The following is a 27,417-nucleotide window of genomic DNA, read 5'->3' on the forward strand; positions in this document are numbered from 1 at the left end:
GCTAGGAATGAGATTCCATGGCCAAGCCATGAGCATGCCGTAGGCACCTAACACCATTATTGGAGTATTATTACGTTTCAATAGATATACATCTGCAAGATAAGGCCCGCTGATACTCTATTGTGTCTAGAAATAGTTACAACCCTATTTGATCTAGTAGCACTGAAATCGCGCAAGACTGCAGCTTGCCGTAGTGACACGGGAAGTTGCAGTAGGGTTTTCATCATACACAAACCCCGAAGCTCTCATGGAGGCACATCACTTCATGAAGGGCCAGAATAAACAATAAATAGCAGGCAATGGTGTGGTATTTTACACCAAAAACCTGCTTATTCAAAATACATACAGCGCTCCGGTAGCCGGCTCTAAGCGGGACCGGCTATTGATACAAATGAACAGTGTTCGGAACTCTATGTGATAGTACATCTCTTCTCAGCTTGCTTTTTTAAACCCTTTATTTGCCCTTCTGAACCCAGCCCTCAACTGCCTCTCTCGCGTCTGTTACCTTCTCATCGACGTATTTAACACCAACTTGTGAATGCGCCTTGGCAAAGCTGGCGCTGTTGATAATGCTCTCCCGCAGTCGGATGTGAGACTGAGCAACAACGGGAAATTGTTGCTCATACTTCCAAGTAAGGTCGGACACGTTGCGCATGGTGACGGGGATAACGGTCCAACCAGCACCGATACCAAGGGCGAGAGGGAGCGAGGTACGGAGGAGGATGTTGCGGTTGCGGGTGATGATGCTACCGGCCATGGCAGCAACCAAGACGTAGATAGCACCGGGCATGAGCTGCTCGCCGCTTTCGCGAGAGGGAGCCAGCGAAGCGATGGTGCTGGTGAAGGACTGCTCGAGGTTGAAAGCCGAATCCATGACCTCGTTGACCTTGGTCTCGGCAGCGACAGCGTACTTGTACAGAGACAGACGCCCCTTTCCGACGTAAACAGCCAATCGATCCGTAGGGGTAGGCTTATAGTGCCTCTCCTCCTCATCTTCAATGGGCTCAGCGACGGGCGTCGTGGCAGCGGGTGGTGGTGTCACGGGTGCGGGCTTTGATGCTGGGATCTCGAAGTCATCGTAAATGGGTTTTCGCTATGATTCGGTTAGCATATTTTCATGTCCCTTTCATATTTCTGTATGCAGAACGAAAGTGACGAACCTTGAGGTCGCTGGGTCCTTCAGCGAAAACAGTGGCTGGCGTCAGTGCCAGGCCACCAAGGGCCATAGTCGCCAAAGGCGCCAGAGAGCGCTGTGAAAATCAATTAGTATCGAGAAGCTTCTTCAAAGCTCGAGTGACATGACTAACCCTTGAGAACACCACTCGTGAAGCCATTGTGCGCTCAATTGCCGGGTGGATGAGAAAAGACGTCACGCGAATTCAAGATAGACGTCGGATGCTGCTGAGCACAATCACCACTAACTAGCCGGAAAATCTAGGACGGAGGCTCTGCTGGGGCCATTCAGAGCGGAGCGCGGGAGCGTTGAATCGGGATGACTAAGTCTCAATTCCGGACCAAGGCACAGGCGGGCAGGAAATATTACGCTAAACAGGGAAGGCGATAAGGGACAAGCGATTGGATCCGACGCCGGAAAGCTCGAAATAGTACTTCCCACCCCAGATCAACGATTCCATCTATTGCGCATCTTAGTTCATACGCACATATTTACTCCTCACTTTATCGTCACAATTATTTCTCCAGTTACAGTTATTCGATCATCATTATAGGTCCATGATCGCTTTTCAATATTTACATTTATAATGCTCAAATCGAGGGGCAACAGCCTCTGGATCTGCAATACATGTATTCGACAAACGACAAAACCTCCGCAACGGAGATGGCAATCTATCGCTTCCGCAGTAGCTCAAGCTGTCTCCCCAAGCAACCCTGTCGACCATGCCGCAAGTTCGAGTCACGATGATGCTATCCTGCGCAATTTATTCGACGCTCCCGTCGGAAGATCTTTCCCTAAATTCAGCTTGAAGAAGAGCCAGGGCTTGTTCAAGAATCGATATCTCACAAGCCCGCACGGCTTCCACCACTTCGCCCAGAAGAACCTCGAGCGAGCCACCAAGATTGTCAGAAAGGTCCTCAATGCCTCCTCGATAGAAGAGTACCAGGCGGTCGTTCGCGACCTTGACCGGCTTAGCGATTTACTATGCCGTGTACTCGATCTCTCAGACTTTGTCCGCATGACGCATCCAGATGTTCGGTTCCAAGAAGCCGCCGCCGATGCTTGGGGAATGGTTTACCAATACATGAATCAGCTCAATACCATGACTGGATTGAGCGACCAATTGAGTCAGGCATTGTCGATTCCCGAGGTCACAAAAGTGTGGTCGGAAGAGGAGAGGACAGTTGCTGAGCAGCTGAAGTTGGACTTTACAAAGTCGGCAGTCAACCTACCGAAAGCCTCACGGGACAGATTCGTGGATCTATCTTCGCGCATTAGCGAAATTGGGTCGGCGTTTGCACAGGGAATGCAGCCAGCGAAAAAGTCACTAACTTTACCGGCTTACAAGTTTTACGGCCTTTACCCTGGGATTGCAGCCACTCTCAAAGTTCGACAAAACATCGTGCTCCCCACTCTCAGTTCAGACGCAATAGGAGCGCTCCAGAGTGTACACGATGAGGAAACTCGTAGAGAGATCTACCTGGCGCAACGAACGGCGTCTAAAGACACCATCAGGTATCTCGAAGCTATGCTTAAGCTTAGAGGTGAGCTTGCGGAGCTTGCAGGCTTTGAAAGCTACGGCCACATGGCTCTCAAGGACCGTATGATGGCCAAGACACCTTCATCTGTGATGGAATTCTTGCTTGCTTTGAGAGACAACAACACACCTATAATCCAAGCCGAATTGCAAGAGCTTATTGCAAAGAAGCGAGACCGACTAAACCTCTCAGACGTCCAGCTCCAAGCCTGGGATAAGGACTTTTATATGGAAAAGATCCGAGTTGATCTAAGGTCTCGACAACGGCGAGAAGACCAGCTAAACGCATTCTTTTCCGTCGGAACAGTGATACAGGGTCTATCACGGCTGTTTGATCGACTGTACGGTATCCGTCTTGTTCTACGGGAAACTTTGCCAGGAGAGACTTGGCACTCTGAAGTCAAACGACTTGATGTCGTTACCGACAAAGGCGAACTAATCGCCGTTCTTTACTGCGATCTGTTTCATCGCCCACAAAAATCAGGCAATCCCGCTCACTTTACGGTGAGATGCTCTCGAGAGATCTTGCCCGATGAAGTTGCAGAGATTGCTGCTGACCAGGGCAACGGACCAAGCTTTGAGTCACCAGAACTGGCAGCCAATGATGGTATGGAGGTTTCGACGAAGGATGGTGTGCTTAAGCAACTTCCTACTATCGCGCTGGTGTGCGATTTCCTTCCTAGCGAGAATTCTAAGGAACCATCCTTGCTATCTTACCAATCTGTTGAGACTCTGTTCCACGAAATGGGACACGCCATTCATTCCATCCTTGCACGAACTAGCTTTCAAAACGTCTCTGGTACTCGTTGCGCTACTGACTTCGCCGAGTTGCCATCGACGCTCATGGAGCACTTCGCTGCCGACCCTACTGTTCTGTCCCTGTTTGCACGCCATTGGAAGACAGACCGAGCCTTACCCTACGAGCTTGTTGCCGAAAGGATTGGCTTGACGAAGCGTTTCGAGGGCATGGAAACGGAAAACCAAATCATACTTGCAATGGTTGACCAGGCATATCACTCATCAACTATTGAAAACGCAGGCTTTGACACAACCTCTATCTTCCATGATATCAAGGCCCGCTTTGCTCACGGTCCTCGAGATCCGCCAAGTACCTGCTGGCAGGGCTTCTTTGGCCACCTGCATAGTTACGGTAGTACCTACTATAGCTATCTCTTCGACCGTGTCCTCGCTGAGCGTGTCTGGCGTGTTGTCTTCAAAGCGGGCGAGAATGGCGGCGCCATTAACCGCGAGAACGGAGAGCGACTAAAAGAGAACCTTCTAAAATGGGGAGGTGGCCGAGATCCTTGGACTTGTTTGTCTGATACCCTTCAAGATGAGAGACTCGCACCTGGTGATGAGAAGTCTATGGCATTGGTAGGAAGTTGGGGAATCAAGGATGATCATCACCCATGAAGCATTTACACTCGCACATAAATAAAGAAGTTAAAAAGCAATGAGATCATAGTCAGACATGTATGCACTTAAGTATATATCAATGGCACTGTTAATGGCGTAGCAGTGTTTCGTGTTAATGTGACGACTTTTGTCTCAGTCTATTATCTTCAACTGATGATTTGCCAGTTCTCTCTGACTCAAAATGGCATGACGCTATTCCATGTCCCCGGTACGCCGAGCTATGACACCCAAAAGTGGGTAGGTATCTAAAGCAAGATAAAAACAGATAATAATATGAAGGCCCAAGCACTACAGTGCGCTGCACTGCAATGGCCGGCAGAAATGACAAAGGGTAGATGTGTAAGTAAATGGTTGTAATGAATGTAGTAGTGGGAATACGCATGGGCGTAGACAGAAGTAGTTCGACACCAATCCCGTCTTGAAACGAAGTTCGTAAGTCATCTGCAACCAGATATCATATAACGGGTATCTCTTTTAGATGCAAGGTGGATGTGTTTCGAGAGTGCAACCTGGCTTGCTCAGAACAGTGACTGGTCATATGACCCGACGAAGATGTTGCGAAGACTTCTGTGTACCTCTGCCCATCGTTAGTTGTGACAGGGACAACGTCCGTGCCGCTTTTGTTTGTGCCTGATCTTCCCTATCCAGGTCTTCGCCAAACGCTCCAAACATGTGTCCTCCCTCCTCACGAGGGGTCTCAAATGTATCGGAATACTCGCTGTCATCGCCATGGCCTGTTCCAATACCCGAGTCCTCAGGGTCAACATGCCGGCTGTGTGATCTTGTAATGACCGCTAGAGATGCAAGGTTGTCGTCGTCATCGTCGTGATCAAACGCTGACCTGTCACCAAAAGACTTAGCTGTTGGAGGCGGGTCATATCCACCACTCATAGCCGCCGAGTTTGACAATATACTTAGTTGGTGGCCAAGCGTCTTAACTTGAGTCTCCAGAGCTTCTCGGGCGGAACGTTCAGTATGGATAAGAGCCACGAGCGTCGTATAGTGATCCATGGTAAAAGTCCCATGCGTATCTTGAAGTAGGTTGGGTAGACTGGCTGCGCCACGAACTGTTGCTGTCGAGATAGGACGGTCTTTATTGCCATTGCTTAGAATAGCCGGAGACGATGGATCGAGAAACATGCTTCCTCTTTGATTTCCTTTTGAGTGGCCATTGAGCCATCCCAAAGTTTTCTTGTCGTCTTCTCTGGCCCAATCCGCTTGGTCATCTATGACCTTGGCGGCAGAACGTTGCTCGACGGGGACTGGAGGTGCACTTCGTTCTGGTGGTTCAAAACGTGATTGTCGGTTCCGACCACCATCGCATATCCGCTCGAGGACCTGCTCTAACTGATAAACACGGGACTCGAGGTTGTTGATTCGTGTCTCCATATTCGCTGCATGTGTGATCTTCATGCTGCCCACTTGCTTCATATCTGTAAATGAACCAAAGTTGAAAGGCTCCGCTTGCTGCTGCTGTAGATCTTCTTCCTGGGTGTGCTGAGTATGTCCGGCTTCTGCTGTGACGCCATCTTCAGCATTTGCAACATCGGAAGATATAGGATGTGCAAAGCCAGGATCGTAGCTTTCCCTCCAATACTTGATTTCGTCACTGCGTCGGCGAGCGAGACCAAGGCCTTCTTCTGGGAGTCCTGATAAGCTCCGTGACCTTCGTCGCACCCCAGGAAGATCACTAGTGATCGCACGGCCGATTTCATCCGCGTTCTCGTCATGTTGATCTTGACGGCTTTCTCGACCATGACTGCTTGCAGGTCGCGGGGAAAGACCCGCCAGATTATACTCACGTAGCTTCGCTGCATGAGTTAGGCTAAAGTCAGCGCTTAGTGAGTTACGTGCACTCTCGATGGCGCGTACGTCTTCCGGTCTGATAGAGTGAGACCTCAACGCTCGATCAAACTCGGTAATGGGCAGTGACGCAGATCGCTTAGACTCTGCCCCAGGGAACGGTCGGCTTCTTGTTCTGGGAGCCGATCTGTCTTTCTGGCTTAAACTGGGCACTGAATCTTGTGGTCGGCCATCCTCAGCAGTCGATCGTCGATAAGGTCCAGGGCGTACTGGCACGGAACCGGCTTCTGAGTCGGTGTTTCCAGTGCTCTCATTGTCACCAGCTTTCTTTTTGCGATTAAAGAGTTTGCCCAAAGCACCACGAAGGGTCGACTGCTTCCGTTGTGGACGCTCCTTAGTCTGAGAACGGTCTGTGCTAACAAAAGAATGCCTGTTTGATGGTTCAGCCTTTTGTAATCGGCTTGTTGTTCCGGGATGTCGGGCATGAATTGAAGATCTTGGTTCTTCTCTAAAACTGTTCGGCCCATTTTGGCGAGGTTCTGGGAAAGTTGGTGATCTGAAATCGCTGCGTGATGGTGTGGGCTGAGGCTGAGATTCTTGAAATTCATCCTGGACAGGCGTCGCTACGTTGGTGCCAGGGTTGCGAATTGGAAACTCGTCGTCCAAAGAAGTCGAAATGGGAACCGGTCCTGAGATCCTGCCACGGATAGCCGACGATTGAATATCAACAGGCTGAGCGCTTGGAGCTGCGCCAGCCCCAGATTTCCACGGCTTCTTCATTGTTGGAAGCGTGGTGGGGAATAATAGGATGTGAAGGTGCGGAGAAGATGAAAATGTGACAGAAAAGTCTTGGAACAGTAAGAAGAATTGAAAATAATATAAGCGGTCAGGCGAAATAAACAGACTGTATGCCCTGACGCATATTCTTGGATGAGTGCTCGTAAAACAAGGTCTCGACCCGTGCACGCTCGTCTATACATACATGGGCAGCCTGGCCTATCTCCGGTTGACGAGGGGCAGGGCACTGGGAGACAAAGCACAGAGGGGGTAAACGAGTGTAAGTAGAAATGAAAAGGCAATTTATCAGTTTATAGCATTGCGGGAAAAGTCGCCCTTGCCGTCCGAAAAGGGCGAACCGAATCTAAAGAGGAAGAATGACAGGACGAGAGGGTTTGAAACAAACACACATACGGACTTGCTCGACCGAGTGGGTGGGCAACTGGCACCTATTAATGTCAGGTCAGCAGGATGGATATGCAACGCACGCCATGCGAAACCGCGCTTGAGCCTGCGGGCCAGGGACCATTTGCGGGTTCTTGAAGCGCGACGAAACGTTGAATGCCACGCTGGATGACATGGAGGGACGAAAGGGGGTGCTGGAAGGCATGCCAATTTGACAAGGGGCCTGGCGGGGAATGGAATAGCTCCAAGGACGCAGACCATGCATGCTTCCTCCCAGCACCGTTAGCTCGAGCGGTGAACGGGACGACATGTAGTAACAGCTAGTCTGGTTGGATGAGCTTGATCAATGCAGGACAGGATGAAACTCGTTGTTCAAATGGCCAGCATAGCATGCTGATTGCGTGGAGCCACAGAGGAACACATGGAAGCTCACAGAGAAAGTTTGCGATATGTTCGTCCCGCATCGTATCGAGGCCAAGAGGCAGCGGAGTTGATCTCAATGGCTCATTATGCTGCGGCTATTAAGACAGGGGTTATCCAATTACAGCCTGGTTGCACCCTCTTGCAGGCCCTTGCCATTTCAACGGACGAAGCAGAGCAAAGCCTGGGCATCGGACGGACATCACTTTTGTTCTGTCGAGACACCGCAATGACCGCACTGCAATGAACCCTGCATATGAGATTTCAGTTGAACTGAAGCCATTTGAGACAGGGGTGGATTACTCGAGAATCGAGCTCATTAAAATTTTTGTATCAAATTGGGAATGAAAGAGTCTTGATGCTACGGTGGAGATGCAAACAATCCAGGATCTGATATTTCCATGCCTTGTTTGCCTCGTGGCTTGAGGCCGGGTGCATGACATTCCGGGCATTGTTGAGACAAGGTCGCTTGCTCGGGATAAACGAGACGAATAAACGTGTATCCGAATGAAGAGTTTCGACCGTTTTTAGACGTAGATTAATTTGCTATGTATATTTGAAGCCACATGCGCCGCTCCCTAGGAACTTGCGCACATTGATTCAGAACGATTAAATCAATTTGAGGCGTTCGTATCCGCAGAAGTAGTCAATCCAACGGTAAAATTCTAAATGAGCATTCTTTTGTGGCAAACGGTCAACCGTTGTTATAAAATATGATAGATAGAAAAAGTGATGATCGTGTTACAGGATGAGGCACTTTGCTTTCCTTAAAGCTATTGGGGTGGCACCTCCCCAATTGACAAATAGCTGGTCATTCGTGAGGAAGGTACCCTCATGGCTGAGACTGCTGGGTTCATGCGTTATGCTTCGAACCCGTCAGAGATTGGATGAAGTTTGATTATCTTTTTCCTTATTCATCTACAATACAATGCAAAAACAGTCAAAGAGCATCAATACCTTTTTCTTAACAACTGCTAACCAACTAACGTAGCGAGCTAAACGTTAACTATGTGCGGCCCCATGCGACCTAGTCAACGGTAACACACAGAAGCTTGAATCAGTTAGCGCCCGTGGTCGCTAAACGTTCATCTGACTCGGCTTACTTACATTAAGTTAGAGCCACCGCAAAAAGCAACCATAACTGCAACCGCAACGCCACAGTCTTCAATAATACAACGCCCAATTGTTCGAGATCCAGGTTGTGCTTTGGCATGGGTTCAATCAGTTTGTCTATATTGATACCAACTAGCTGGTACTCTGGGTTTCAAACTGCTCAAATTCATCAAGAGCTTGAACCAGTCATCCATCGCATATATCGAAACTACTAACTTACTGTACAGGCCCACGATACAGACATGTCATTAGTATGCATGGGCGCTCAGTCAAGTTGAGAGCTCTGCAGTTGCTGTTGTACACGTACTATGTACCAGTAGGTGATAACTTATGAACATCCTCTGACATGCATTCTCCCAAAGGGTGCTTTCGCATCGTACCTGCATCCCCCCTCTTCTTGAGAACGTGTCGCTCTCTAACAGTGATATAGCACTATAGCCCTCTAGGATTTCAGCCTTTTTGTGTTGGAGAGCTCTTGGTGATCCTCCATGATCTGCCCTGACGTGCTCGATCTAGGGAACCCATCTCTCGTGTCGGCGGGACCTAAGTTAGGCGACAGGGATGACACTCTATTTTCCGACCAATGAAGCGCCATTCGCATGGCACGGCTTTTTAGATTCATCGCCGCACCTCAACAGCTGTGCTATACAGAATTCAGTATGTCTGTGGCACAGATATCCGCAGTACTCTCCAGTTTAAAGCTCTGCAAAACTCAGCAACAACTGTAGGTCGCTGTTGAGCCGGGGTTCCCTGAAACTGATACAACGGCGTTATTTGCTTATTATGTAGTAGTTTGCAGTATGCATGCTGCCAAGTCACCAGGCCGAGCGTTGGCTCTTGATCACCGTCTACGCTAATCTCTTTCTTGCTCAATTTCAGCTGATGCTTTGGAATGTCGGATTTGACCTCAAGGGTGTTCTTTGTTGCCCTTGCAGGTCTAAATAACAGAAAGAAACATCGTCTACTTCTTCCCTTGACAAAGCTAGAAAAAATCCTACCCTCTGACAGGAAAACAGTCTAGCACAAACAGTCCCCCACGGTTCGGCAGTCCCACAATGAATGGGTGACCTGAAACAACCCAGGATATTGATAACTGGCATTGCAACTGCGCTGTTTTCTTCCTCGAGTAACCGTTGCTCTAGCAAGTCTCTTAACTACTTTTGTGAATAAATCGGCAAGTAGGGAAAGCTTACAGGTGTTGACCTGTCCAAAAGCGGATGGATGCTTTTTTCAGCTCTGAATTTGAAAGCTCCAATTCTTGGGAAAGAGGCTAAGTAGGTGAAGTTTCAGGAGAAGCTGAGGTCACCCACTCCCGCTTTCCCTCCACACATCGCCAAGTGGTCCGCTGGACTCGGAGCGACATCAATCCACAGTCGATCTGTCGGCCGAGATATTCGAGACAACGCTACGACATGGCCTTACGTATTAGCATTGCCAACATGTGCCATCCCAAGCTGAGGCGGGGTTATCTCACGCTCAAGGTGTGCCTAGTCGTGCGTCAAGTTTGAAGCATCTGGGTATCGCAAGTCGGCGTTATCTTCGAGATATTGCATCCATTTCTTCAAGAAGCTGCTTCCTCTGTGAAACCAGGGCGCGTTAGTGATGGTTCGTCTCATGTGTATCGCTGGAACAATTTGCGCAGCACTTGTCAAACCACCGGCTGTAGCTTCGAGGCCTAGTGCCACCGCGCGTTGTGAATGTCACTTACTTCTGAACGGTTTCCGAGTCTCCGATAACTGTCAAAGATCGCTTAGGACGTGTCATCGCAACTGAATGGACCTGCATTAGCTAAAACGTCGTCTTATGTTCGTCTGCCCGATCCAGAACGGGAAGCCTCGGGATGTCACCTTACCGTTGAGACGACGTCTCTCGCCAAGAAAGCCGACATCGCCTTCAGAATTGCTTCTTACCAGGCTCACGATCACTGCCTCTTTTTCGCGGCCCTGAAAGCCGTCAACGCTACCGAGTTCGATGCCAGGGAACTTGTCTTTGAGTGAAGCCAAGACGGCAAGCTGAGTATTGTTCCATCGTCAGTATGTGTCTCATGTATGCGCCACTAACTGGCATATTGGACGTACCTGAGCATTGTAGGGCGTTACAACAGCTATGTCTTCCGGACGAACCCCGGCGCCCACGAGTTGTTTTACGTGCTGTTGCACAAGAGCTGCCTCCATTTCATTGCTTTTGCTGTCGCCGTGCAAACTTGCCTTGCCCTTTTTGGGAGTGTCCTTGTCGTCTTCTTCGTTCTTTTCTGGGAAGTCTCCGCCCTGTGTATCGATGAAGATGACAGGCTCATTAGTATCTTCGTTGTCCTCGACTTCATATTCAAGGTCCTTGAGAAGACGATGTTTCACCGCATTGGCAGCAATGAGTTTGGAATCGTAGAGTTCGTCAGAAGGAAAGCGCATAATACTTTCGTGCATTCGATACTGTGTTGTCAACATTCGTTTGATGGAAGGCCCATGTAACGCCAGTAGTCTGTCAAACAGAGTAACTTCGAGCGTGGCACCCTTTGTGATTTCGACACCATCTTTAACTGGTGCCTTGACCTTGGTATTGGTTGACTTTATAGTTGGAGGGAGCTGCAGATGGTCACCAGCACAGACGACCTTTTTAGCAGATACGAGGGGAACCCAACACTGAGCCTCGAGAGCCTGGCTGGCCTCATCGATGATAACAACATCAAACTCCTCGTTCCGCAACTGGTAACCTCCTGCTCCATGCAGTGTCGCAAGGACAACCTTGCTGCTGCCAATAAGGGTACTAACACACCGACGTTCTCGCTCGCGGAATTCCTTTCGTAGTTCTTTAAGATCGGTGTAGATGGCCTTGCGTTCCTTGCCGCTCTTTGTCTTCTTGATTGAGGCCTGCTTTGTGTCCATCTCGGAACGTATATCTTTCACAATCGCGCCAGCTTCTGATGTCTGGGTGAGTACATCGAGTGAATGGTCTACAACAGAAGGCAGTAAACGAGCCGGGTGCCCTAGACGAAGGATTGGGACCTTGTGAGGGGCTAGTCTCTCGACAATGTTGTCAACTGAAATATTAGAAGGGCCACAGACTAGAATTCTCTGGTTCAGCTTGATCATCTGAAGAACCAGTTCGATGAGTGTGTGAGTTTTGCCAGTCTAGGTACAAGTCAGTAGGGATGTGCTTTATATATGAGTTAGTTGACTTACTCCTGGAGGTCCATGGATCAAGGCTACCTCCCGAGAGGCTAGGGCGAATCTAATTGCATCCTTTTGTGAGTCGTTGAGTGTAGGGTCAAACCAGTCGAGGTTCCCCACGTTTTCATCCTTTGTCAAGTCTGTAGCGACTGGTGATGGACTCGACAAGCCAAAGAGCACTCTGGTTAAGCTGGAGTATTCCGACTCATTCATCTTGTTAAGCTTCTCCATTGTCCAATTCATTCTGGCAACAGTTCCTGTTAACTTGACATACTTTCGGTATTTGAATAGAAGATGAGTTGAGGTACCTTTTATAAGTCACCTCGTCGGCTAACTTGACTGCCCAGACCCTCCCTGTGAAGGCAACTTCCTCCTTTCCCTCGTCGATTGCAACAGAGACCCATTCTCTTCTCACCTTTGTGACTACACCTCTGGCACCCTTCTTTTCCAAGTCCTTCACCTCGCGCTTCTTCGCGCTCCCGGCAGGCTGTTCAGCGACAAGGACAATGTCTCCCGTACGTAGGCCATGCTCAGGCAGTTCATCAGCTGAACCCGTAGCAGCGTCGGGAGAGAGCTCAAGAACTGTCCGACCACCGAGACCAGTACGTTGGCCCGAGACAACGAGGTTTGTCAGAGCAAGACCGGCGCGTTGCAGGGCTGTGGGACTGTGGTTAGAAATGAGCGTGCTGGTTTCGTTGATCTCAGTCTGAAGCTCTTGGTCCAGAAGTGCAAGCTGAGTGGTGGCAAAGGTTGGAATATCCACAGGCTTTAGCTTGGAAGCCATGATTGATTTCTGTACAATTATGCGAATATTCTCGGAAGAGGCTGAAGCGTTTACAAGTCTCGAGTTGTCAGTGTAGGAGTTTAAAGGTGGGATGGTGTTGTTTGGTGGGGAGCTCTAGGAATGGACCCCGCCATAACCCGCTGTGACGTCTGACGACTCATGAAAATATAATGGGTAGTCATGATGCCTATCATCATGAGAGCTCGCAAAAGTACATTTTAATGATGGAATTGATATTTAATGCCGTCATCTAATTAACAGTATGTATAATGAGACCAATTTCCCCCCCAAAAGGTCTTGTACTGTATGCAAATACTCCTGGTATCATTAAGTCATGATACGAATCCCATACAATGCGCCATGTGCAAAGCAACCCACCACTGCCTATATACCCAAACCCAAAGTTGTTCCAACTAGGTCAATGTAGGCTGGGCTATTAATCATATACAGAAAATGGTTACAACTCATGCTCAGAAGGGTGTATAGCAATCACCACTATAAGAGATGCAATCATGATGGCCAGAGCAACGAAAGCAACAATCATGATTGTACCACGACTGGCTGGGAACTTCCCCTTTATTACATAGTGCTGAGATTGGAAGTAACGTTTATATCCAAGAAACAGGACCAGAATGCTGATACCTAGGAACGTGGTGCCGAGAGGTTTACCCATGTGTCGTAGTGTTGCAGCGTTTCGGTCCGAGATCTTATCGCCATTATTGCCGCTCTCGAGACTGGTATTGAGTCGGAAGAGTTGTGTAACAGCTATACCGATGCTCGCAAACGAAAGAGATGTTCGTAACCATGCTAGGAACGTTCGTTCTGTTGTGCTGTAGTCAGTATTGATAGTTGGCGACAGTGTTTCGACGTGAAGCTTACCGATAGCAAGATGATCACGTGCGACACTGCCTTTGTTTTCCAACTCTATGGAATGGAACTTCTCCGCTTGTGCCTTCCACCAGGATTGACTTTCATCTTCTAGTTCATCCTGTTGGTTTGCCTGAGGAGTCGGTACGCCACTGTTACTGTTTCGATGAGAGGGTGGTATTTGGCGCGAGCTTCGAGTAGATGTTCTGCGAGCGCGGGGACCAGAAGCCGCAGCGCTTGTAACGTTGAGAGAGCTGTAGTTCAGGGGTGGTGTATGAGAGATGAAGCCTGTGGCCTCGTCGGCGCTGCTATCCTCGTTTACAGGATTCGATTTAAGAGCCGAGTTGGGTGGGAGGATAGGACTACCGGCAGGGATTGGGGAGAGGTTGTTGGGAGAAGCAGTAGGGGCCATTGACTCGGCGCGTTCACGAGCGTTCTATTAGAGATAACAAGGTATTATTAGCACCAGTTTCAATACTGAGTGTGTTTTCTGAAGGATGAGCATGGTACGTTAGGAAGAAGAGGAACTGGGAAGAGAGATGAGCACGCAATATTCGGCTAAGCAGTCGGGAGCTATGTCAAACGGGGGAAGATCCGCCGGTAGTCGATAGAACGAACGCCACCAATTGTACGGTGAAGATAGTTCAAACAGGCACATGCATGCCTGAGAGTGATAAGAGTATGCACGAGCATGGCCAACGAGCGAGAAAAGACAAGAGGTTGGCGATCCTCTCCCGCTCACTATTCCTGCGTGTGATTGATCTCATGAACCCATGTCTCACACCATACGATACCTGGATGGACATGCATAGGAAGAATTTACCCACCTCCAATATCTCGTTTATGCGCGTGTTCGACGAAGATTGCCTTCCCAGATTAAACCCAATACTGGAAGATCGGGCGGGGGCATTGTTGTGAGTATTGGCATCTGCCTTTGGCGCAGTCTCGGCCATCACAAGATCAACCAGAGCAGGGCTTGGCACCTTCTCAATTGATATGCGGCGCGTAGAGCGCTGAAACACGAAATCTGACGTGACTCAATTGGGGATGACAGCGGTAGACTGTCGTGCTATGATGGATGTTGTGTGGAAGACGTCGTAAAAGAAGGGTCTGATATATGAAAGATGAAGAAGAAGTGAGGTCACAACAAGCTTGCCTTGCTTCAGAACCAAGTTGCAGTGGGGTTGTCTCTTGTGACAGGCGCTCAGCCTCCCTAGGTTGTCTTGAGTCTAGTGGCTCAAGCGCTTCTATCAACTCGGTAGTTATTGGATAAAGGTGAAGCAGGTTGGAAGAGAATCAACATACAGACTGCAATAGACTTGATTGAAAATTTCATATACATGAACTATTAGTTGAATGATGAGGTAGTGCTCTGAGTAAGTATCTCTTTTCATAGCTTTACAACTCAGGTGGTTCATCATCATCTGACTCTTAGAGTACAGCGTGACAGTCTCTCATCATGGGAACCAACCCATCAACTGCTGAAATCATGATCAAGTCGTAACTGAGAAATAGAAGCTCCAATCATATATCCCTAGTAAACTTCCATTAAATCTGATTTCTACCGATTACGACCCGCTCTGTTCAAGCCGTAAAGCCCGGAACTCTCTTTAAAGCCGAGTCCAGCATAGTTTTCGGTCCCGCTTCGCCGTTGGATTGTTTTCCATTTTAGGAAATCAGTGTTGATCTCCACTGGTTGGCTGTACGTTTCACCACTTTTAATTCCGATGTCAGCTCTTATGCCCGTGTAAGTAGACGACAATAGCATCATAGAACAAGAGGGAGATCAAGGGAAGCTATGATATCAAGAAGAATAGATAATGAATAAATATCAAGCCATGGAACTTTGTATATTCCTTTTCCTATCACTTCACTCTCATCAACTCAACAGTTACATCTATCAGCTTCAACTACTTGACTCCTCAATATCTACACTACTCTTTAATAACACATTAAACATCATCATGTCGCACAATATCCTTGGAAAGCAAGTTGGCCCTATTGGCTATGGTCTCATGGGTAACGACACTCTCATATAACCAAGCCCACCACAAGCTAACCATTCTTCAGGCCTAACTGCGCGTCCTCTTCCTGACGAGACTACGTTTGCTGCCATTCGAGCTGCTCTCGATGCCGGCTGTAACTGGCTAAACGGCGGAGAGTTTTATGGTCCACCAGACGCAAACTCGCTAACTCTCATCCGTCGTTATCTTGAAAAGTATCCTGAAGATGCTGACCGTATCGTCCTTACTATCAAGGGAGGCTTGGGTCACAACTATGTCCCCATGGGTAGCAAGGAAAACACCCGTCGCAGTATTGATGACTGCGTCAAGACTCTGGGCCCTGCCGGACGAATTGCTACATTCGAAGTCGGTCGTAAAGACCCCAACGCTGACTACGAGAACGACACCCTTACTACCATCGACGAGTATGTCAAGGCCGGCAAAATCGATGGCATCTCATGCAGCGAGATCAATGTAAACACTCTTCGTAGTGCGGCAAAGAAATTCAAGATCACTGCAATTGAGATTGAGCTGTCGCTCTTCACCACAGACCCCCTGACAAACGGTCTCCTAGAGACTTGCGGAGAACTTGGCATTGCCGTTCTTGCATACTGTGAGCATTGCACTCTTTAATTTGAAATGAACCGTGATATCTAACCAGACTTTCAGCGCCCCTCGGAAGAGGTCTCCTCGGAGGCCAGATCAAGTCTGCCAAGGATCTTCCTGAAGATGACCCCCGTGCCAAGATGCATCCTCGCTGGCAAGGCGACAATCTCTTAAAGAATATCGAACTTGTCAACAACGTTGAGGCCCTTGCAAAGAAGAAGGGCTGCACCGTGAGCCAGATCGCCATCAACTGGTTACTGTCGCTTTCTCGACGCCCGGGTATGCCCACAATTGTCCCTATCCCTGGGTCGACGAAGCCCGACCGTATCCGGGAGAATGCCACGATTGTTGACCTGACCGATGAGGATTTGCATGATATTGACAGTCTACTCGCCTCCTTTACCCCAGCGGGCGAGCGATATCCTCCACAACATATGAAATATGTCGACGCATGATAGTCCGATAAGGGTTATTGGCGAGAATCAGCCAACCAGTGTGTACAAGATGTTTAGCATTCGGCTTTGGTCAGTTCACCGCAGAGCAGGCAGAATACTGGGTCGAAATGGTTAGAGAAGATCTATGTACGATAAGATTTGTTACTAGGTAATTTTGTTCAAATTTCATAACTTCGTGTAATCATGAACCACGTACTAGGGTCGTTTCGAATAAGCCCACGGCCATGGCACTATGTCCCTCAGATGACCAGATAGATCGGCAAGGAATGATAGCCGCCTCGCAGTTGTCTCTAGTGTTGTTCCAGATAGGCTTGACTTGAAGAGCGTCTGCGTATACCATAGAAAGCTTACTATGTACAACCTCTGGTCCTTGAGGAAGGAGTCGCTGGAAAGACTCACGGACGACTTTTTGCATATCCGTTTTTAAGTCGCCCAGAGCCAAAGACTGGGCCCCATCAGCGCAAATATATGACACCGTACTGTATACAACAGTTGCAGTTTCGGTTGTGACAACTGAATGCCATGTATTCCAGCCAGGAGCATTGACTTCGGAAAGAGAAACCAACACAAGGCTGCCCTCTTCAACTCTGGAAAGGCCGTTATGAGCGTGCCACTCTACTGCTGCCTGCCGTGGTAGCTCTTCGACTTCAGCGGCAAACATAGGAGGGACGCATGTCTCAGGCTCGTTCTGTTGACGAAGAGTGAGCGCATCCCAGTCAGGAATGACCTTTCGGGCTGTCTTATCATCGTTACCGAGTGACATGTAAGCAGGATTGAACTTCAGGTCCCAAAGATCGGGGCCACCATCAGCGTCTTCTTCTTCTTCTGGAGACCCGTGTGCTTTCCTCCAGACATGTCCTGCAAGCTGAGCACTGCGCTGGATCTCAACTGAGGAGCTAGCCCGTGGGAAGTAAGCAACAGAACTTGTCCACCACTGAACCTTCATCTCTTGGCCTACTCGCCAGAGGTGTTGTAGAGACAGCACTATCTGGAGCTCGTGTGACTTTTCAAATGGGTTAGGTAACAGCATCGTTGCTGGGATCAGGGGTATCTGCCCTGCAATAGAGATGCATCTCAGCCCTGTTGCTTGAAGGTGAGCTGTTACCGGCACATCGATGGCTTGGCTGTATGGACCTATGTTTGCAGGCGCCCAGTAAGATCTAGATTGTACATGTAGGCCATTGCGGTCTTGTGACGTCTTGGGTGTAGGCGCACTGAGATAGACAGCAATGTTCACGCCTCCAGGCAGTAGTTCGCCACAAGAAATAGTCACTCGAGATGGCGGGTTTGGTTTTGGGAACAATCTCCCGTACTCACCATTGACCTTTGGGAAGTCTGACATGTGCCGTAGAACAATGATAGTGTTTGTGACCTGAGAGAGCTGAATACCAGCTTCTGACGCTAGCACTCTGATCTTCTCTACCACTTGAATAGTCTCCTCTTGGATTGACCTTTCACCTGTGGTGGCGTCTGGAAGAACAGACCAACGCTGAGTTTCAACATCCTCAGTTGAGGACACTGTATTTTTGGTCAGCGGCACCGGCTTCCCGGTAACTGCTAAGGCGTCTATATCCCTCAGTTGGTCCAGGGCTAATGGCAGCTCATCAAACACAGCCTTGAATCGTGGATCGAGGAGATCGGGCACCCGAACTGTTGAATTGGGTGCAGGATCTTGTTTATCCTCTACCCGTGCACCAGCCAGCAACAGCCATGAGCAGCCACCTCCTTCACGCACGATCTTACGCCCCTGTTCCAGGATGGAAATTCTCTTCCTAAACACTGAGTAAGGACCATCCACAACAAGCGTCTCAAACTCGCCACCCTCTCCCAAAGCTGCGGCGCCTTGAGTCGAGCCAAATTTGCGCAACGCGCTCTTGACACGACGTGAGCCAGTCTCGCTTGACACGCGTTCCCACAGATGGTCTTCGTCTAGACCAGCACTGGCAACTTTGATGATCCGTGCTTCCAGCCCAGCGTTAGCCATATCGATTAGCAACTGGGTGTCGTCTGCGATGGCTCCAGGCGGGGGTGGCAAGATCGGATACTGCCATAGGTAGGCCAGGGGCACAAGACCCAGACGGAGTGCTATTGACTCAACACGGGTACGCTGGTAGGTGGACAGGATGGCACCTGCACAGACAGCATTGGCCTCTGGATGGCGGGCGACAATAGCCTGTAGCAAGGGCAACATTGACTCTGTTTCGTCGCCGCTATCGCCCTTGTCCTTGTCCTGAGCTTCGACCGTGGCATCGTAGTCCCTCTCGTGGCGAACCGCACGCCCAGTGATGGGCAGGCGATAGAGTGGCAGACCGGTTGCAGCGGCGTACAGGGGGAGGACCTCGTGCCCGACAGTTTGGTACATGAAACTGTTCAGATCCGTATCGGAAGGCTCCCCGGAGTCCTGGCCATCATGTCCATGTCTTTCGGGAGGCTGAGGTACCCACGTCTCCGGATGGATATGCTGGAAGCCCTCTGGAGATAGGATATCAGTGGATGCGTGGTCACTGGTCCTCGACCCAGCCTCAGTGGCGTCTTCCTGACGGAACGGTGATTGTCCGCGTGGGATACCGTTGACACCTGAAAGTGTGCCTGCGCTTGAGTCGGATGTCAAAGTCCCTGACCCTGGGAAAAGATTTGCAAGAGCTACGATCCGATGGCCGTGCTCTATACAGTGGATCAGATTGAAGAAGCTGTCTTTGCCTCCCGAGATTAGGGCAATGACATTGAGCTGCTCCGAAGCCATGGTGGATATTGCCTTTTGCCAGCACGGTTGTAGATTTGCCCAGAAAGGCAGGCAATCAACGGCCTGAAAATGAGGCCCCGGGCAAAAGTAATCTGGTAACAATCAGCAACGGCCCAGGAAACAGATTGGAAGGCTTAGGGAAGAAGGCTATGGCTTACTTGAAATTACGTGCCGATATTTGATGAAGTGTAGCGCGGTTTAGTGTGTGGTGTGGTGTATAGTGTAAAAGTATCGATAGTGTGAAGCAGATTCATTTGGTGGTGGATGTTTTAAACTGTTTTCTCTGTGGATCCTGGGCTTACAACCACTTACCCAGCTACCTAACCTGACCAAGCAAGAGCAAGAGGAAGGCCAAATCTGAAGAAACGACAATGGCTGGCTTGGCTCCATGCGTTTCATCTCGGGATGGCTGAACTAACAAATAAGGGACAGGTCCCTGGATGATCTAGCCAGCTTGAGTTGAACAAACAATTTTACTCCCCAGAGGTGTTAGTTCAGGACCTTATTTTGTCCCCTGGCCTTGTGTTAACCAGCCGGAATCAAGCCTTTGAAGAGGCGTCGATCAATGGGAATGGCCTTTTTTGATCACCGTCGGTCCCGTCTCGTGTAATTTCCTCACCCCGTCTCTACACATCTCAGGGCTGTCGTGCTGCCGTCCGTGTTATATAGGAATGGCGTGGTGGAGAGGTTGCCGTCCGAGCCATGACGATCACCAAAGAAATGCGTGAGACATCAGGGTCTTTCTCTGATAGAGCCGCGAGCATTAGGTAGACGACATGTGCCGGCATCTCCCAAGGGTACTTTTCGCCCAGAAACCACACTTGCGTTATTAGCTTAAGAAACGAGTAATGTATTCGATCAGTCCCACCTGCAGGAAGCGCTACCCGTGGGTTTTCAACACCAACACCAACGCCAACACGGACAGGACGGACAGGGTCCATGTCCCTGAGCACAACCGGGGCGCTACCTGCGATCGCCGATCTGACCTCTTTCTTCACTTCTAGCCTCGACTGAAATGACCGTCGAGGTGAGAAGAACGGACTAGAGAGAGGTAGCCAGCCATTCCTCCAAGTTGCAAAGGTGGTGCAGTGTTTGATGTATCAGTGGGTTATCCAGGGTCCATGCAAGGTCCCGCGGGTGCTACCGGCGATTATGAAAAGCTTGGCTCTGAGAACTACGGTACTGTACAGTAGATAGTAACACTACTGCAGCATGAGCATGTGTTGCTGCGACTCAAAGGAAACTTTGGGCTCTGAGTCAACTTGGTTTGCTTGAGCGTACAGAGTAGAAGAATAACCCAGACTGGAGAAATCATATCACAAGAGGCAATCACAAGGCAAAAACTTAATATGTAGCAGCAAAATGTAAATTGTTGATCAATAGATCAAACTTCTAATGTATACATGTAGCACTGTAAGGATGAATGAGTGTCATGATTGTGACCAGCACATTCCTATCCTTGACATCTCTAAATCCAGCAACAGGCAAACGACAGACAAAGAATCAGAGTAAACACAAGAATATGGAAGACGAAAGACAAGACCCCTTCATCTCCCAAAGCCCTCAAGTGATACCGTCACTCTGGCGAACCTTCAGTTCCAGCTTCCGGTCGCCCAAGATGATTACAACGAGTGTAAGAACGGCAAGCCGCCAAATTTGTATGGTAGTCTTTGTCGCTAGCAAACTCATCACACCTTCATTTCGCTCCTAGGTGTGGATTCCCAAATATTCTCAAAAACCAAATAATTTTTCCCCTCTTCGCGCCAGATGTATCCGTTGAAAAACAAAGTCGCCCAGATAGCCATGCTCAAACGGCGGTGTGCACGATTGGCAGTCGCAATGCATTGAAACTCTTGAACAAAAACAAGATGTCGATAAAATCAAATGTCCTCCCTATTGTCGTCATGCGTAGAGGAAGCTGTGGATATTGTTGATACAGGTTATAGTGACGATTTGTAAATGCATTCATTACCGCTTGCACTCTTTTGTGATTCCCTTTAACCCAAGGGTATGTACCCCAAACGGAAAAATGTTCCGTGACCCAAATGCCACCGTCAAGTAGATGCGGGTGGCCGAAGAAGAAGAAGGTCGTCAGCGTCGTTTCGGCATATGTCAAGACAGTCAAGTGGCTCTCTTGATCATGTTAGATGTCAAATAGTGTTGAAACTATTTAGTCGGAGCGCTTGCGCTTCTTCTTGTCTTGGTTGCTTCCCTCGTCCGAAGAAAGTTCACTGGCGCTGCCAGGGACCTCGGAGGCGATCTGGAAGAGGACCTTGCCGTAATTACTATAGTCGTCGGCAGCAGACACCATAGAGGCACCGTAGGCATGAGAGTCATCATCAATCAAGTTCATGACGATGGCACCGCTGCCGTGGGTTCGGGCATGCTGGGCCAGGTTGTCGCTTCGGGAGAACTTCTTGCCACACTCGTTACACTCAAAGGGCTTCTCTTGAGTGTGGAGAGAGCGGTAGTGGCGCTTGAGGTGTTCCTGACGGCGGAAACGACGGTTGCAAAGATCGCAGACAAAGGTCTTGGAGGGATCCTCGGTGAGGGACTGCTTGCGTCCTCGGCGGTTGGCAGGAGCAGGGAGAGGAGCAGGAGAACCCTCGGAACCAGAGGAGGCACCAGAGTCGCTACCCTCATCAGCCTGGTTGGGGGACTCCTGGGCGTTGCCAGAGTCGGCAGCGGAAGCAGCGACGTTCATGGCGGGAGCAGTGTGGCGCTCCTCGGACTGGGACTTCTTGACTCGCTTGTTCTGGTGGCAGTCCTCAGAAGCACAGGTGGAAGCGCAGGTGGAAGGAGGGCTAGGGTGGGAAGGGAACTGGAAAGCCTCGTTCTCGTCAAAGGATAGATCCTCGTCACCAATGAAGCTACCGTGGCCGAGAGAGACAACCGAAGAACCGGTGCAGGCACGAGGTCGAGTAATGTCAGTAGAGGCGTTGGCAGGCTGCTCAGCAAGGTTGACAAGGCTGTTGACGAAGTCGTCCTCAGAGTCAAACTCGGAAAAGTCTTCAAAGGTGGGGAGGCCGTGAGCAGCAGGGTTGAAGTCAAACGACTGAGAAGCGATCTTGGGCTCAACCTTGATCTCGTCGGCACAGAACTCAGGAGCAAGAGTGCTGTTGATAGCGCCAGTACCGACAGTCAAGTTTCTTGGGTCGCAGAAGTCAACGTCCAAATCTGGAGTAGACACAGATCGCGCGTAGGGCGCGGGTGAGGGAGAAAGAGATGGTGTGGACAAGATGTCGCTGGCGGTGTTGCTAAGAGAGGGAACCTTTCCGAGTTGAGATTGGAGATACACTGCCAGACAGAGTTAGCTTCCAGGTCTTTCCCGTATATGCTCCACTATTTGAACGCTAGGACAGCGCACCGCAGGCCTACGCCTTGGTAGGTGATTGGGTTGAGAAAGCGGCAGCCAACGTCAGCACTACCTACTTTCCCGCAATCACCACCAAAAATAGGCCCAAGCCCGAGTTTGCGGTACAATGCCATCATGCAATTCCATATTTGGAACAAATTGTGGTAAGGAAATTTTTGTTTACTTACCAGGTGTCATGGGAGGAGATCCGCAGTTCGACCAGTCGAGGACTGCTGTCTCAACAGGCTCCAGAGCCTCCTTGAAGCCGTCGAGGCCATCGAGACCTGAGAACATGGGGTTCATGGGGGTCTGAAGCACCTCGCAGGCACTGGGGCTACCAATAGTGCTGCCAGAAGTTGACAGAGGTGGTGTCGATGGGAAGTAAGGGTTCTCGTAGAACTCGTTCTCTAACAGAATTGCGGGCTTATGCGACATGGGCTGAGGCGAAGCAGTGGGAGTCATGACGGCAGGGCCATTGCTGTACAGAGTGGGAGGCTGAGAGTTACTGGCAGAGCTGGGTCGCGAGTAGACGGGAGTGGAAGGCAACGTAGGGACCATGGGATACATGTGCATCTGTTGTTGAGGGTAGTGTTGTCGGACGTCATGCTTGGACTCTGTGTTGTAGAAGTAGAAGGGACCTTGGCCAATGGCCTGGGGCATCATTGTGGAATCCATTTCTAATCGAGACAATCATGTTAGCCACATTGTGAATCGACTGGTATTCCCAAGATTCCACAAACCTTTTAAAGTTGGCTGCGGTGGTGAGTTTAGTTATTAATTGGTATTGGTGTATAGTTTGCTGGGACTGGCTGTCGGCCTAAGGATGGTGTGTGGTGTTCGATTCCTTTTTGGTGTTCCAAAGAGTGGGTGTCGAGTTGTAGCTCGACGGTATTAGTTATGTTGGTTGGGGAAGTTCTTGTTGTACGTGAAGAGTCTCAAGATCAAGTTGAAACAAGAACAAGAGATTTATCAAGTATATCGAGAGTGCCGCAAGTGGTTGTTTATAATGAATGTGAGGGACTCTCGAGATGAGGATAATCCAGCAAATAAGAACGATTCAAAAGAAGGAAGAACCTGGCATAAAAGAGAAGAAAGTATTACACAGATCCGTCGATCATACCGTTTGATGAAGAGAGAAACGAAGGATAGACAAGCACGGGGACCGTGGAGTGATAAGTACTGACGACGAGGCCTGGCGTATACACTCCAGATGCTCGATAGGCAGTTGGAAAACCCTCCATGTCGTGTCTCACTCGAACAAGCCAGGGTCAGGGAGCTGTGGATCAAGATCCACCACTACCACATCCCATTCTATGGGATCCACTAGCTTCACTTATTAGGTCCTGACACTCACAATCTGTACACGCCCACGCACACCCTCCAGGGCCCAGCGGCGGACCAGACGGCAGAGTGCCCCCGGACCCCTGTCAAAGCACCCAAGTCATGTCTGGGGCAAGGGAAACATCCATCAGGTGCGGGACTGGGCTTCCCTAGTCTTTCTTCACATTAAGCCCATGGATGCCCTAATACCTTCTGCCACTCTTGCCCGTACGGGGGACGGGGCCACGGTTTCCATCCACACCACAATGGCGCAGCCACTGCTCTTTTCTAATTCTGGACGAAACGTCGAGCCTATCCGTCGCCGGATGGCCCGCCGCGGTATGAGAGTAGCCTCCGAAGCCTATACCGTACCAATGCAACAACCCATGCTTCGACTGAATAAAGAGCTCGGCCATAAAGTAGTGGATAAGGTATGGATATGGATGTTTATGTGGATGCGCGTGTGAGAAGATGGATGGCACCAAAGAGCCAAAGGCTCACGAAAGAGCGTCCTCGGTCGCTTGTGCAAGTGTGCACAAGTTCCATGTCTTGCCCTTGGTGTCTCTTTTTGTGCTGTCCATCACTTTTTTCGTTTGTTGGTTGGTTTTTGTACGCGCGGTGAGTGATTATGCGTGGGCTTATCACCTACAACCCGGGCAGCTTCTTCCAGTCTCAGCACAGCATAACCTGGCCCTCCATCCATTAGTCAGTCTAGCACAATCCGATCCGACGAACGGAACGAATGCCACAGCCGCCATTAATGATGAGCACATTCTGTTGCACATTTCTCTGCCTCCCTCATCTTATCCCTTCCATTCGTCTGCAAGGCTCTGTAATGCATGCTTATTCTATAGTCTCCAGCCAGTGGGGGTCTCAAGAATACCAGACAGACTGCGAGTTATGCCATGACCCTAGCCAAGGCGCGCCACGGTGCGTTACTACTCGCTACCAGTAGCCTCCCTATCGCTGGGTGGCACGCAAACCGTAAACCGCGTCACAAGGGCTGCATAATCCCGTTCACTGATAGGGTAATGCCTTGGCGAGTCGGCGTGCATTGGATTCGCCGCGCCGCGCTGTCACAGAATAATAAACAACATGCGGTAATAGGCAATGAAGATTGGGCACGTTCAGAATGGATCCTGGCCGTGCACAACTCCAAAACTGTCCACTCGGAATTGCGTTGTGCACCGCTTCTGTCTATTGCACTGTCCACGGCGCCGATATGCACGCTTCCATTCGCCGGGCTATGTCGTGTCACATCCATCCGATGCATGGTAGGACGTGCTATGCAAGGTACAGACTGTCGACGCGGCTGCTTCACTCGTATGTAGGCTTCTTTAACTTGTTGATCACCTCGAAGCGGCCTCTGGCAGGCACTCGACTTGGTGGAGCGCCAGACGTCACCCGTCCCATTCCGTCCCATCTCTTGATTGCTCTGCGGCCCAAGTTGGAGGGAGCCTGTGGTGACGATGAGCTGCGTCGAGCTCTGGTTGGACATATGGCCACTAAGGAACCAAACGGGGTGATGGATCACGACGCTTATTTGGCGGAAACCTTGATCAATCATCATTGGTATAGTAGGTGTAAGTTGAAACAACGACCGGAAACCAGATATCTGATCACAAAAGTCAATGTATGACCAGACCAGGTCATGTTTGTCTAACTGGGTCGATCTTGTAGGTCAAACTTGGGTTGATTGCTTATAGCCTGACGAGTATTTGGTTGGTTGCTTCTTCTCTGCAGTTGCTTGCCTGCGAGCTTGCCTGTCAGTTCGCATGTTTTGCTTGACTCGCATTATGAACTATGATGGCGCAATAAACCAATGTGGCATACAACCATGCTGTGCAGATGTTCGTTCTCGAGTCAAGTGTTTGCTCGGTACTTGGTACATTACAGGCTGCTTTTAGGCCGGTTTGACAGAGAGTCGTAATAATCATCTCAGTGTCAAAACAGATGACATTGGAATATCTTGGGCCGATGATGACAAGCAACTTCCATGTGGGCCACCACCTGAACTGATCAACGATGCGTGCAATGAGGCCTGCAGCACCAAAAATATGTATGCGTAGAAATATAGGTGGGTAATAACACTGCCTTCACCCAGAATAGTGCAGGAATGTGAAGAGTCGGTGGGGTTCACAGCATCGCCCCATTCTTTGAGAGGGAACTGAGAAATAATTTTATGCGGCAAACCCGGGTGCTGCGCTGTGACATTAACTTGGGTCTGCGGTTTTGCATAAAACAAAACTTGACGGGACGGAGCGGCACCTACTAAATTTGGGTAAGTGTGCACTAAACTAGGATACCACTACGAGCAGTCGGCTCAAGCATTAGTACGAGATAATGGATAGCACTTTGGGTTACTAACGTTAGTTGGCATCTTGTTCCTGACTGAGCTGAGCTTACATTATTATCTGTAACATGATAGTGCGCCAGTTGTGGAGAGAGATAGTGGATGATCTATTGCGCATGGCGTTGCTGCTTCATGACGATGAGCGAGCTGGATTGCGTAAGTCTTGTCATGACTTTCATGTAAGGTACCGATGGAGCGGCCAACTGCAGCTGTTCTGCCCCAGTGTTGGGCATTGGTATATTAGTGCTTCTCCATAACATCTGGAGCTGCTTTAGTATACTTCTCTGTACATATCTTGACTGGATTTCAAAGGGTTGAGTAGCGTTGCTTCAATCATGCGATCGTCCCAGGGAACCTTGCTCTGGGTAGGCATCATGGTTCCTTCCCTGAGGATAAGGTAATTTGGCATTATTACCTAACAAGGGCAAGACCGACCCAGCCAATCGTCCCTGCTAGTGATAGGCTGTCAAAATTATCGAAGGGTCCAAAAGAAGACGAGATGACTTCTAAATGTAACGTCAGGGAAGCACTTCTCCACTGTCCATTGATAGCATCCATTGCTGGGGACTGGGAGCTGGGATTCAGGTCCCCGAGCCCTGTCTAGCAGTGACACTGGTCTGGCCCTGGACCCGGCCAATCGCCCATACATAATCTGAAATCACCTTCTGGGGAAGGTCCTTCTCGATCGGGCCTTGGCTCGTCACTTCGTTCCTCTGGTCTGGGCGTTGGAGTGCGTCTGTTCTGTTCTGACTGTACAGTGAACTGGGTTGCCTCTATGTTGGCCCGGCCGTCCGGCTTGCGGTAATTTTCTTCAACTAAAACTATTACTACTGTACCCAAGCTAGACAGTACGGTTATGGATGGCTTCGAGCTCAAAATACGCCACTTGAATTCTACTTCGCTCGCCGCTATCTGCGCACAAGGAAGCCAATGCACGGATCATGGTGTAACGGCGCCATGCTACAATTGACCACCAGAACGTGGACTGACCATGTCGACGAGTCAAGCATCTTGGTATCAACGACAGCAGTAATCATGATACTCGTCTACAAATCTGTTCCTCAAACTCAACCCCGCTCTCATACAGACCCGAGGCATATCATCCAAGACTCTGATGCT

At 49.7% G+C, this 27,417-nt stretch overlaps 9 protein-coding genes across 9 annotated transcripts; 4 read left to right on the forward strand and 5 right to left on the reverse strand.

Annotated features, from left to right (window-relative positions):
* Positions 1–454: 454 nt before the first annotated feature.
* Positions 455–1,334, reverse strand: EDB82DRAFT_477030 (apolipo protein O-domain-containing protein; the record flags this gene model as incomplete). Its single annotated transcript, XM_025726774.1, has 3 exons — positions 455–1,093; positions 1,161–1,250; positions 1,308–1,334. 3 exons carry the CDS (start codon positions 1,332–1,334, stop codon positions 455–457), a joined length of 756 nt encoding a protein of 251 aa, XP_025581308.1.
* A 249-nt stretch (positions 1,335–1,583) lies between these two features.
* On the forward strand, positions 1,584–4,193 carry EDB82DRAFT_504184 (uncharacterized protein). The gene has a single exon (XM_025726775.2). It carries the CDS (start codon positions 1,761–1,763, stop codon positions 4,122–4,124), a length of 2,364 nt encoding a protein of 787 aa, XP_025581309.1. The 5' UTR covers positions 1,584–1,760; the 3' UTR covers positions 4,125–4,193.
* EDB82DRAFT_504185 (uncharacterized protein) lies at positions 4,194–7,123 on the reverse strand. The gene has a single exon (XM_065608726.1). It carries the CDS (start codon positions 6,708–6,710, stop codon positions 4,662–4,664), a length of 2,049 nt encoding a protein of 682 aa, XP_065463826.1. The 5' UTR covers positions 6,711–7,123; the 3' UTR covers positions 4,194–4,661.
* A 5,610-nt stretch (positions 7,124–12,733) lies between these two features.
* EDB82DRAFT_504196 (uncharacterized protein) lies at positions 12,734–14,839 on the reverse strand. Its single transcript, XM_065608727.1, has 3 exons — positions 14,291–14,839; positions 13,476–13,899; positions 12,734–13,418 (listed from the first exon to the last, which is right to left on the reverse strand). Exons 1-3 carry the CDS (start codon positions 14,414–14,416, stop codon positions 13,054–13,056), a joined length of 915 nt encoding a protein of 304 aa, XP_065463827.1. The 5' UTR covers positions 14,417–14,839; the 3' UTR covers positions 12,734–13,053.
* A 588-nt stretch (positions 14,840–15,427) lies between these two features.
* On the forward strand, positions 15,428–16,527 carry EDB82DRAFT_433681 (NADP-dependent oxidoreductase domain-containing protein; the record flags this gene model as incomplete). The annotated part of the gene is made up of 3 exons (XM_025726781.1): positions 15,428–15,482; positions 15,534–16,079; positions 16,136–16,527. The coding sequence occupies 3 exons, from the start codon at positions 15,428–15,430 to the stop codon at positions 16,525–16,527; spliced, it is 993 nt and encodes a 330-aa protein (XP_025581313.1).
* On the reverse strand, positions 16,404–19,495 carry EDB82DRAFT_217234 (uncharacterized protein). The gene is made up of 2 exons (XM_025726782.2): positions 19,429–19,495; positions 16,404–19,362 (listed from the first exon to the last, which is right to left on the reverse strand). Exon 2 carries the CDS (start codon positions 19,268–19,270, stop codon positions 16,709–16,711), a length of 2,562 nt encoding a protein of 853 aa, XP_025581314.1. The 5' UTR covers positions 19,271–19,362; positions 19,429–19,495; the 3' UTR covers positions 16,404–16,708.
* Positions 19,496–20,605: 1,110 nt separating this feature from the next.
* On the forward strand, positions 20,606–21,029 carry EDB82DRAFT_217113 (uncharacterized protein). The gene has a single exon (XM_065607236.1). The coding sequence runs from the start codon at positions 20,694–20,696 to the stop codon at positions 20,979–20,981; it is 288 nt and encodes a 95-aa protein (XP_065463828.1). The 5' UTR covers positions 20,606–20,693; the 3' UTR covers positions 20,982–21,029.
* A 411-nt stretch (positions 21,030–21,440) lies between these two features.
* Positions 21,441–23,300, reverse strand: EDB82DRAFT_477037 (uncharacterized protein; the record flags this gene model as incomplete). The annotated part of the gene is made up of 2 exons (XM_025726783.2): positions 21,441–22,567; positions 22,814–23,300. The coding sequence occupies 2 exons, from the start codon at positions 23,298–23,300 to the stop codon at positions 21,441–21,443; spliced, it is 1,614 nt and encodes a 537-aa protein (XP_025581315.2).
* Positions 23,301–24,211: 911 nt separating this feature from the next.
* Positions 24,212–25,625, forward strand: EDB82DRAFT_477038 (uncharacterized protein; the record flags this gene model as incomplete). Its single annotated transcript, XM_065608078.1, has 4 exons — positions 24,212–24,376; positions 24,800–25,219; positions 25,306–25,528; positions 25,594–25,625. The coding sequence occupies 4 exons, from the start codon at positions 24,212–24,214 to the stop codon at positions 25,623–25,625; spliced, it is 840 nt and encodes a 279-aa protein (XP_065463829.1).
* Positions 25,626–27,417: the final 1,792 nt, after the last annotated feature.

This window comes from Fusarium venenatum, assembly GCF_020744135.1.
Source record: "Fusarium venenatum strain MPI-CAGE-CH-0201 chromosome Unknown EDB82scaffold_3, whole genome shotgun sequence".
NCBI classification, from domain to species: Eukaryota; Fungi; Ascomycota; class Sordariomycetes; order Hypocreales; family Nectriaceae; genus Fusarium; species Fusarium venenatum.